We start from the raw sequence: 12,017 nt of genomic DNA, 5'->3' as shown, positions 1-12,017 counted from the left end.
GCACAAACACATACATGCAAGCTCACATGCATACTCATGTGAACACTCACACACGTATCCTCACTTGCATACACAATATCACACATTCACACACACTTTTATCTTTTGAAGCACATTTTGAGAAATCCAAATCGAACACCAAAAAGCAACACGTACGATTTTGGTCTGATGCATACATCCAATTAATTACTCACACATGTATTTGTGTCATACATTCTTAGAATGAAGTATTTGTTTCAAGTATTTATAAAGTTACAACACAGATTCAGACTATCCTAGAAATATCTGTATATACACACACATAAATGAACTGCATGTTTCTGGTATACATTTATGGACACAGAACTTTGAATCAAGTACTATCCTGTTTCTTCAAGAGCCTGGACAAGTTAAAGTACCATTATCAAAATCTTTCACTTTTTCTGGCATTCAAGCAAAAGTGCACACTCACACATACACACACACTCATACAAGACACTATCATCATTCTCAGAATTTCTGAAGAAACAACAGCATGCCCACACACAAACATTCACACACACACTTCACATAGTATTTTCATTAGTAATGTCTGTACACTTTCAGATGAAATACAAGGAAGCAGTGGCCATGTTAACATAAAAAGCATTCCACTCGATACAATCTGCACCATAATGTACACATCTGGGCTGTCTGACAATCTATCGCCAACAGTGTGCCCTTGGCACACAGCATAATTTAATTGGCATTTCCATGGGAAAGTATTTCATCCTGCTCAACATGCACATACACACTAACACACACATGTATGCATGTAATCTCAGTGATAATCTCATTGGAAAGAATCTTAATGAATTCTGCTCTGCATGTGAATACATACATACACACAATGACACACACACCAACACATCCACATATTTTGTTCACTTGCACCCCACCATCCCCCCCTTTTTTTATCATTAAGGTACATGGAAGCAAGTAAACCCCTGACACATGCGCTTTTAACCATGGCAAATAATAACTTAGATTAAGAATGTGGTACAAGTCACCATCCTTTTTAAGCAGTAAATGTATTATGAGAGACTTAAAAAACAGAACAGGAATTTGACAAGTTTTGAAAGAAGACAATGTAACACAGCTCATCAGTCATCCTTTCAGTAAGTAGGTTAGTAAGACTATTCACCTCTTGTGTGTTAAAAATCACCAGCAGCTAAACTCTACAGAGCAGTTCTTACTTACCTCTATGCTAAAATATCCTCTGTCTACATAGTCTCCCAAGAAGAGGTATCGTGTGGATGAAGGGGGACCCCCCACTTCGAACAGCTTCATGAGGTCAAAGAACTGACCATGGATATCACCGCACACTGAAATCAAAGAAACAGGTTACACTTACAGAGCACCTTCATGAACACGTAATTCTGTAGGCAAATAACATACATATGGAATGCTGACCAAGAAAATCTGTATTTGTTAACTTTTTTTTTTTTTTTTAAGTATAATAATAATAATAGTTTCCACTCAATTCCTTACCTGCTTAAATAAAAGGTCAAGGTACTTTACTGTATTCTTAAACAAAGAAAAGAAAAAGAAAAAAAAACACACACACACACACAAAACACACCAGCAGGCAGATCTGGGAAAATGGGGTGCAACTTTTGAATGATAAAGAGAAATGAGTTGACAGGTCCAGAATCCCAAACCAAACATGCTGGTCTGGGCTTGAGACACCACCTGATGGTGATTCTGAAATAATAGATTATAACACCCGAAGACTACAAATTGCAGTAGTACTGTAAACTTGTGAATGAACATAGCTTTTGGTATATTTTTGTGCAAGACTGAAATCGATTGGCAGATCACCCATGTGTGATCCGTAGAGTAACCTAAGTATAGATATTAAATTATTTCAAATTAATTGATTTATTCATGGTGCTGTTACTTCCCTAGTAACTTGTGAAAACTATTGAATGATTTTAGACATACTCATACTGTACTTCCACTGCTATCTGCAAGAGTATATTTTTCTTTTACTGTGTGAGACTGCATCTTCAGTGTGATGGCTTAACAAAGTACAGAAATGAAGACTATCAGTCACTGTGGCACACTGGCAGCACTAATGGTCTACTTTCCAACTGATGGGCAGTATTGATGGTCTGCTTTCCAACTGATGGTTTCCTGGAAAGAACCCTCTGCAACAGCTGCTGATAACAGTGATATATTGGGACTGTCTAATAACTTGTGACTTCATGTATCACTCTTCACAGCAACCAAGACTGAAAACAATGAAGCCAGAATCATAAAGAACGAAGCAGAAACTGGAACTTAAAACAAACTTCTTTTTTTTTAATTTTTTACAACGTACGTGAGTATCAACCTTTTTGGTGATCATCAGTCTCTGTGTGGATACTGTATGTCTGTGAAAGTGTGTTAATTGTATTTATATTATGTGTGTATTCCAGTTTGTATAGATCTATCTGTGTTTCAATCCCTCTGTCATTGTGTGTGTGTGTGTGTGAGACTCTGTGTGTGTGTGTGTGTGTGTGTGTGTGTGTGTGTGTGTGTGTGTGTGTGTGTGTGTGTGTGTGTGTGTGTGTTTGTTTGCTTGCTTGCTCACATGCATGTGCATGCCAATGTGTGGAGTAATTGTGAATTGTCTCACAGCACAAGAGACTGGAAAGAAAAGGTGGGCAGCAGTATTATACACAATCAACAGATCTAATTCAAACCCTTACAAACAAAAGAAAAGGGGGTGGGGGCTGGGGGGTGGGAAGGGAAATATTACAGCTTTTCACCAGGTAGTCCTAGCAACAACCTTCACTCCTTCCTTTCCCCCTCAAGAAACCCCCTCCCTTAACCCCATCCCTCCCACACATGTATACATACACACAAAGTCAGATGTTTCTTTCACCCACACTATATCCCTCCTTGGGATTTGGGATTTGTCTGTTGCCACCCTAGGCCTCATCCTTACATCCACCCTCCTCCCCACATGGCTGAGTGCCAATCTTTATCCATCGGTTCAATTCACATTCACTGGAAGTTGAACTGGAACTGGAAGCCATCATTCACACTAGTTCAGCACGAAAAAACAACAAAAAACAAAACAAACAAACAAACAAAAAACAAAAAAAAAGGGATCCATAACACAACCAATATATTTTGTAAGCACACATGCATGGAGTTAGATAAAGTAGTGCAGAGTTGCCACAGTCAAGAAAACAGTTGTGATGTTTTCATTACATGTGGCATCAATCTGGTATTAAAACAAAACATTTACAGTCCCCATTGGCCCATGTGAGCACTCTGACATTGGCAATGGAGGGCAGAGCCAAAAAACTACACAAAAGTCTGAGGGAATGCTGTGGTGCTTTCATCACCAAAGAACAAAGTGTTGGCAATTCACCTTTGCTGCAGAGCTCTGAAAGCAAAATATACACAACTACAAGGGAAAACATTGCTTTTAGTTTTACAATCAGTTTTCTTGAAATCTACTTCTTTAGTTCTTGAAATCAAAGACTTACAGCATATTTTATGTACATATGCAATTTGAATATGGAATGAAATTCAAAATGAATGTTGTGGTTCAACCTTTTGATCTACAAGCACCTTTTGGAGTTTACGCTTGTGCAAATGAAAATCAAGGACTTATTTCATTTCATTCTTTTATTTCATTCGATTCCTTAGTTTACACTCAGAAGGAAAATCTTCAGTTTAATTCATAACAAGAGGGAGAGCTCACTGTTATCAGTACTGCAGTTTTTGTGATAAATAAGATAGTGCATGTGTTGTCCACAAGGGTGTGATTAAAAAAAAAACGTCAGTGCATCATGTGTCCCTATGTCAGTATGTGTGAAAAACAAGAAAGTGCAAGTGTTCCCATGTTCGTTTGACTCTACAGACAGAACCAAAAATAAATATATCCAGCATACTGAAATACTAAACACCACCATGTGTGTGTTCATTTGTGTGACTTTGCAGAATGGAACAATAATAAACAAGTTCAGTTCATTAAAATGAAAGATTACGAATTGGATTCAATTTGAACTAGATCACTGACATGAGCACCGGACTACCTTTATTGCAGCAGCTGCAAACAGACAGCTGTTCCTGACATCTTTCTCTGTATGATTTCTACAGCTCTACATCATTAATCTGTGTCAATGCTGGTTTGCTGGCACCATCCTCTTTATGCTTCTTTATGCCTTTTCAAGTCTGGATACAAATCACTTCACTTGAGTTGCTGATAGCAATGACAGTTCATATGCATGACATATCAAATTTAGCTGTTCACAATTAATCACCTGAATCTAACACCTGTTCTTGACACTCTCTTGTAAAATCTGGTTGTACTTGTACTCATTGCAGGAAAAAGTAAGAAAAGGAGAAAGGGAGAAGCTGAATGGAACTACAACTCTGTAAGAGGGGAAACATATATCATGAGCAGGAAAACTGTAATTTATATGCCTCAGGCATACCGGTATGCAATTCTCTTGTTCTGTGAATCAATATCAGAATCACTCTTTCTGCTTCTGGTTTTGCTAGCGTCAAAAGGACTTGATAATAATTCCATTTGTTTCATGAACTTTAGTATATATTCATATTTCCAGCATTCTAACTCATTACTTTGACCCCAGCTGGCTCAAGCCCACACCACCTTCAAGAAAGAAACACACATAAAACATACACACACACACAGATTTGTGAGATGAAAAAAAGGACTGTTTAGAAAGAAAGAATGAACAGGAAATAAACAAAAACATAGAATGAAGTGGAAACAAAAAATGAGCAACACTCATAGAAAACATGAAGGGTAACCACCTGTGACTGGTGCTTCGATGTCGATCATTGTTTTTTCTTGGCGCAAGATTGCAGCTCCTTCGTTGATGATTCGCAGTGCCACATCCTCGGTGACACGGCCTTCCAGGATGAAGTGTTGCTTCAAGACGTCAGGCCTGGGCTTGCCCTTGGCATCAAAGGCTTCACTCATGGTCACTCGGTGACTGGGCGGAAAGGGCACGCCTGTAAAATAGCTCACTTAGAATTTTTTGTCAAATCATCGTTTTTAATATCACAGTTGCTTTTGAAGTTACAGCCCAGCTGACTACACTAGGCCATCATAAGGGCTGAAAACAAAGTCCATATCAATCCTGTGGAACTTATGTTTGTATATTGCTATTAGTATTACACATGCACTGGAAATTCATCTTATTTGTAAAAGATGTGACATGAATAAAAAAAATCAATATATATGTGACAGCGTGTCTGTTTTTGTTTTGTTAATTTTCAAGCTGAAATATAGTGACTGATTACCAACTGAAACAGGGAGGGTAAATGGAATTCCAAGAAAATATCCTAATTTTCAGAAAATGTGACATGATTTAAAAAATTGATGCCTGCGTGCGTGTGTATTGCATGCATGTGCATCTGTGTGTGTGTCTCTTCCCACAACTGGCACAAGCAAACTCTCTGAATTAAAATCATTATCCAGAATGTCTCACCACAAACTGACAAACACATAGGCACAGACACAGACTGTGCTCTGAAATGAACCAACAGCATACACTTAACAAGACATAAACTATGCACTTGAATGCAGATAAGGGCCCCCAGTTTGTAGCCTTCCCTGAAATGGAGGACCTGACATTAGTTACAAGGACCTGTTAATGACCAACAAGCCTCCTAAACCACCCTCTCAGTCTCAGCCTTACCCTATCCTAGAGTTCTCCCCACCAGTTTTAAAACCAGTGATTTTCGCTGCATAAATCTACTGCTTTCATTTTCTGTCACGTGAAGTGTGAGGCATGACCCCCAGCTTTGATGTAAGCATGGAAGAAAATGGTGCTTAACTGCCTGGAGTAAGTGGTTTACCTTTGAATTGTCCAGAATATCCTATGGGTGATAGATTTAAAAAAAAAAAAAAAAGAGGAGAAGAAGAAGGAGGAAAAAAAAAGAGAAAAAAAAAGGATTCCACACACAGTTGCATCAACAGTATCAGAACTAGTAATACCTCTTAGAGTATGGTACACATCCAACATCAATTTGCTGAGGAATGATTCTTGACATGGTTGGTGCACTCCGGGTATTCTGTTTCCATTACTTATCACTGTATCAGACTGTGGATTACAGAATCTGTAACATGCTTATTTGATCTTCTGCATATATTGGGGGTTTCAGCTGCACAAATAAACTTTATATCATCAGGTGCTGACAGAATTGAAATCAGAATGCAAGTCACAGGCCTTAAACTTTAGTTTAAGCTTTAACTACTCAGTCAGTGTAACTTTTACTTTTAGAATTCAGACTTCTTAGTTTTGCAATGATTAAGTTATTTTGACACAGTTTACACTGGTGTTAAACCGAATGGAAACACCTGACTATTCTGACCTTGATCCTTCACTCTACCAGTTCAATGCATGCATACTAGTGTAATACTAATACAGTAACAACACTCTGATACAGTGGAAATATCAGATGCCTCGTTTCAATTCTTTTGTCTGATACTGAAAGTAAAAGATGATAACCAATTCACACTTTCTGTTAATTGAACAGATGCACACTTCGATCATATAATCTGCAAATTATCTACATCAGGTCTATTACAAGTAGTCAAAAGTAAAGATATAGTTATGATATATACATTACGGTCATACTAAAGTAAAAAGGCTCTTGGTCAAGGTCTTTTCATATCAATGCATGCATGAGGCTGATCAATATAAATTATAATGCATTCCGTGCCTTGAAACATGGACATGCAGATCCTGATGTAAACAGACTTCAAACATATAACTCTTAGTCTTACACTTAAGGTGGTGTTACTGCTTCCAAAGATCAGAGAGATGATGATGGGATTAGCTTTAGTTTACCTACAGTGCAACAGTGACAAAGGTGATGAAATTAAAACTGATCTTTTTAAAGTGAGTATTTCTTTCATCTGGCTAAGTTAAAATTCAAGTAAATGTCATAGTGAGCACAACATGCCATACAGGACCATTCATATCAGGGTTATCCTTCATTCACTATGACCATGAAGAACCAATATGAAGATAATTTTATGAATTCAGAATAAGAGGTCCAATTTGTATCAAAACTGGTCCAGCCTCATTTCCTCTCCTATTTAGTCAGTCATACATTTTAAAAATTGTAAACCATGTCATAACGTAAGAATCAAAACTGAATGGATCTGATGATAACTATGCAAAACAACAATCAAAAAACAAGAACAAAAATTTGAGATAAACATTTGCACATGTAATGTGTATACAATAACATATCACATCATACACATCAACACTCATTCTGACAAATGAATACTACTTGAATATTTTGTGTTTTAAGTCCCCATCTTGTCTACCTCTCTCTCACTTCAGTTTTATGACAGAACACACACACACACACACACAAACACACAGAGTTCATCATCCTAGTCACACATTCTGGTATAGGTAGTGAGTGTACGAGTGCAGGCATGCTTTTCCCCTGTGCATGTGATGTGTGTCACTCTGTGTGTGTGTGTGTGTGTGTGTGTGTGTGTGTGTGTGTGCAGGCATGCTTTTCCCTTTGCATGTGATGTGTGCCACTGTGTGTGTATGTGTACAGGTATGCTTTCCCCCTGTGCATGTGATGTGTGCCACTGTGTGTGTATGTGTGTGTGCAGGCATGCTTTTTCCCTGTGCATGTGATGTGTGTCACGATTGTGTGTGTGTGTGTGTGTGTGTGCAGGCATGCTTTTCCCCTGTGCATGTGTGTGATTGTCATCTGCAGGAGCATGCACTAAAAATTCAGATGTGCAAAGATCTGTTCAAGACGGTCACTGTTAGTTAGTGTGGATGTGTTTGCACTCATGAGCGTTATTGTTTTTATCTGATACTGTATGAGTGTTTGTGAGACGGAGGGGGAGGGGGAGGGGGAGAGGGGGGGGAGGGGGAGAAGATAATGAGTGGGGAGTGTTTGGCATATGACTATGAGTGTTTAGGCATACAGGATTGTGAGCATGTTATGTGTGTGTGTGGGGTGGGGGGGGGGGGGTTGTTTCTGCGGCAAACACTATGAGAACATGTCCTGCTCTTGCACTGCTCTTGTTAAAATGCCGACAAATGTCTCACTCTGCATAATGCAAGACTTGTGACCATTCAAGTGCTTAAATTTGTACGCCATTACCATGCAAACAAGCTTTACTACTTTAAGCAGAGTATACATTCGCCATCTTATTCTTAACTTTTTTGTAATTTACGTTAAAAACTAGCTTTTGCTCATATACAACGTTTCAGGTTTTCCCCATCCGACTGGAACAGACCCTTAAATCTGTTATATAATGACAAGTCTGGATCCGGTTGGACAAGAAACCGGGCCAGGCCTCTGGTCAACTGTGACAGAAAGCCCAGCTTCGATCACGGAAGCACTGTGTAAATAGCCGCTAGTTTTAAGACTGTGGCGTAATATAAAAATTACAACCCATCTAGCTGCGGAAACCGAACAGACTGTGTCATAAGCACATTCGTGTACCGAAAAAACGGGCTGTAAAGTGAAAATAGACGGACGATTGACTTGTGAGCTGGTTTGCCTGCAGTATGTTTCGAATGTAAACACTGGGTCAGGGTAATTGTGCATTGGAAAAGTAGGCATTCCACGGGTTTGATTAAACTCTAGGGGGCATATATATAAAGAAGGGTCTTTAAAACTTATATAGTGATAATTTAAAATGCAATCGTGTAATAATAGGAGACACATAAGGCTGTGTACGGTGCGATCGATGCAAATGTTAATGGCCGACATGTCTAATATGGCGGATGAAAGGAAGCTGCAAGTATAAGGTATGTTGCTTCACTTACTTTTGATGACCCTTTCGGTCGTTGAGAGTTTATTATCCGTCGTGGCCATCTTGATATCTGTGCACACGAAATATCAAAAGCAGTGCCTTCGATGGCACAAAATAACGACGATTTTCCAGCGATCACCCCCTACTTATCTCCCTGGCACAGCTTCAAGATGGCGATCACAACATAGGCCTACAACATTTGCATAGAGTAGACCTGAATGTTTACTGCGCACCACCTTGCGCAACTTTGTATTGTTGGATTCACAAGAACAGTTCAGATTTGCACTTCATTGACACAGGACTAAAACTGCAGAAGTCAAGTCAATAATCACGACTGCATGTGTCAAGCCTTGTGCAACAGCGAAATGCTCTGCGCTGCCTCCGTGGAATCTCCCGTCACACTGACACACACACTCTCTCACACACACTCGACTGAGCTCTGTTGTCTCGCCTCGCATTCTGCATCTCGGCCACAGTGAGCTTGGGCCCAGGCAACTGCGGGCAACAGCACAACAGGCACTTGATAGTGATACCAAACCAGCTCCTGTCTGTTATCAACGTTTTTAGCTGAAATTATTATCTTTTCATTTTTGTTATCAGTTTGTTTCTTTCACGTGCAGTTTGGAGAGCGACACTGGGTTTTCACTTTGCGAATGATGTTGTTATCATAAGTAAACTCGGTGAGCATTCACTTTGTGAGTTGGTGGAAACTATGAACGATTTCTGGCGGCATCTCTTACACGGATCGCATTACAAGAGCGACTTTTGGCATTTGACGATGGCCCAGTACTAAATAACGCATGTTAGTGGACTGCAGTACGGACCCAGACATAAGAGCTATCTTCTCATGTAGCGAAATGTATAGTGGTTATGGTGATGTCACGGCCGGTATATGTCAGGCACGCTCCGTCGCCGCATTTTCTGCAGCCGGTTGGGCAGAGCGCCCTTGGCTGCCTCCCTGGAGTAAATCAACCCCCCACGCACCCCCCCCCCCCCCCCTTCCCCGCACCCCCCAACTGGTTAGTGAGATGTAGCGCTGCAACAGGACATCCTTGAGCTCAACTGACTCGGGGTGTCCGTTGGAGCAGTAGACCTCCCACCCCAACCCAGCCCAGCCCACCGGCCTGCTAGGGAGACACAGTGCTGAACCAGGACATCTTGGAGAACAATTTAAGATCAACAGTGATAGTTGGAGTAGAATATAAAGTTTTTTTCAATATAGGTTTTTATAGTTAAGTGAACTTTTACTGATATAGTTAAGTAAATATAGATGATGACAATTTGAGCTTAAAACAAAAATAGATAGATTCATAGACTAATCAAGCCATGCGGTCCCATCCGTCACCCGTTGTGCGACCATTATCTGCAAACTGAGGTTCCTGTAACGTATCGTTCCAGATTCCAGACATCGTATGTATAACGAACCGGACCAGGGAATGCCTTTCGCACTCATGCAACTTTAAGAGACTTCAGTAGACGGAATAACGTGACGTACGTGACATGCACATAATTATCATTTACTCAGTGTGATACACCGAAGCTGCGCGTCAACGCACATACACCGCCGGGCTCACACACACACACACACACACACACACACACACACACACATTTATATCTATAATATATATATATACACACACACACTGATATATATGTATATATCCATAGGCCTACACCGCCGGCTGGAACACACACACACACACACACACACACACACACACACACACACACACACAAACCGGCTGGCACGCACACACCGACACAAACACACCGGCCTGCTGCCGCACGCGCGCGCACACACACACACACACACACACGACTGCCACGTGACGGTCGCACACACACAGGACAGCCGATTGCTCGTGCATCCAGTCTCTGGCGGTGTACTGTTTACCTGCTTTGTGTGTATGTGTGTTCGCGTGGGCGTGTACAGTACTCGGTGCATGCCGAAGCGTGACTGATTGCCAGCGTGCGGTGTGTTTCAGTACTAATGCGAGTGTGTGTGTGTGTGTGTGTGTGTGTGTGTGTGTGTGTGTGTGTTCATGCGTGCGCGCACCGCCCATCTGTCCCGGCCGTCTGCTTTGAGAACGTAGTGCACTGCGAAAAACGGGTAGCAGCAGTGCCGGAAAACTGAACTCCGGGTACTCACACCCCTTCGGTGGCCCCTGTGCAAAAACATTTGTGAAGGGGAAGTGGCAAGGATCGCTTCATTTGCACGGTTTGCTTTGCAGTCAACCCACACCCCAGTTCGTGGGGTGAACTGACAATTTGTCCGTCGGTTCAAGTTGAGTGCAATATGATGCAGTGTTTGCTTTTGCGTTCAGCCGTCTGTGTGTACTCGATCCCTGCATGCACTGAGTTAGGTTTCGTGTCGAAATGCACGTCATGTTATTCACTGACTGAGCCTTTTATGTGCACTTTAAACCACCTTGTAAGCGCCGCCTAGTCCCCGCCCTTTTGTACTGACAAATTCCACCCTAAAATTGGCGGGATGGGCGTTTACTGGGTACTACTTTACCCTTTGCGAAGGACCGCCCCATTCCCTTAGCCAGTTCCAGCATACAGCACTGAGTTGGCTGGGAGTGAGAGAACATAACGTCTCCTGAACTTACACAAGACACTGCGTCATCAAGTGGAGTGATGTCATGCTCTCACGGCTCAGTCAGTTTTTCAACTGACGACACATCGAAGTCTCTTGCAGGCGTTCTATCCATTACAGTCTATCAAGGTTTAAATCTGCTCTCTGCTTGCTGTGCACGGAAGCAGCCCGATCGCAGATAGCAAACTGAATTATGGTTGATTATGACAAGTTTCTTTTCAGTCACGGCAGTCACTATGTTTATAACTTAAATGGTGTAGGCGTTTACATAGCCTATCTTTCTATATGCTCAGGGTTTAACAAGAAATAAGAAGGGATGGGGGGTAGAGGAAGCGGGAGGAGGGGGGGGGGGGGAGGAGGGGGGGGGGGGGGGTCCGTCTAGACTGATACTGGGTGTTGGCAAGGTATAGAGTATAAATTAAGGCTACGCATAGTTTCCGCTACTGTATTTACGAAACCCTAAATTGGTCCTAGAGAGGAGCGGCCTGCCCAGAATCGAAAGCCTGCTGATCCAGTGCCATGAGCAACGCTGGACAGGACACGTTGTCCGCATGACAGACAGCAGGATCCGGCCGAAGATGCTTTTGTATGGCCAGCTGAAGGAAGGCCACCGCGAACTTG

At 41.5% G+C, this 12,017-nt stretch overlaps 1 protein-coding gene across 3 annotated transcripts in view; it reads right to left on the bottom strand.

Moving 5' to 3' along the window:
• LOC143292644 (protein phosphatase 3 catalytic subunit alpha-like) overlaps window positions 1–9,255 on the bottom strand; it is a 47,653-nt gene extending 38,398 nt beyond the window's left edge. For 2 of the 3 annotated variants that reach the window (XM_076603135.1, XM_076603134.1), the window contains exons 1-3: window positions 8,808–9,255; window positions 4,798–4,998; window positions 1,219–1,343 (exon numbers count right to left, since the gene is read on the bottom strand). In XM_076603135.1, coding sequence (XP_076459250.1) covers window positions 1,219–1,343; window positions 4,798–4,998; window positions 8,808–8,856 — 375 coding nt within the window. In that variant the 5' untranslated portion in view covers window positions 8,857–9,255. The remainder of the gene's footprint in view (window positions 1–1,218; window positions 1,344–4,797; window positions 4,999–8,807) is intronic. The other variant, XM_076603136.1, reaches the window with a different exon arrangement.
• Between the last annotated feature and the right edge of the window lie 2,762 nt (window positions 9,256–12,017).

Source organism: Babylonia areolata, chromosome 18 (assembly GCF_041734735.1).
Source record: "Babylonia areolata isolate BAREFJ2019XMU chromosome 18, ASM4173473v1, whole genome shotgun sequence".
Classification (NCBI taxonomy): domain Eukaryota; kingdom Metazoa; phylum Mollusca; class Gastropoda; order Neogastropoda; family Buccinidae; genus Babylonia; species Babylonia areolata.
This window is presented reverse-complemented; position numbering and strand designations above follow the sequence as displayed.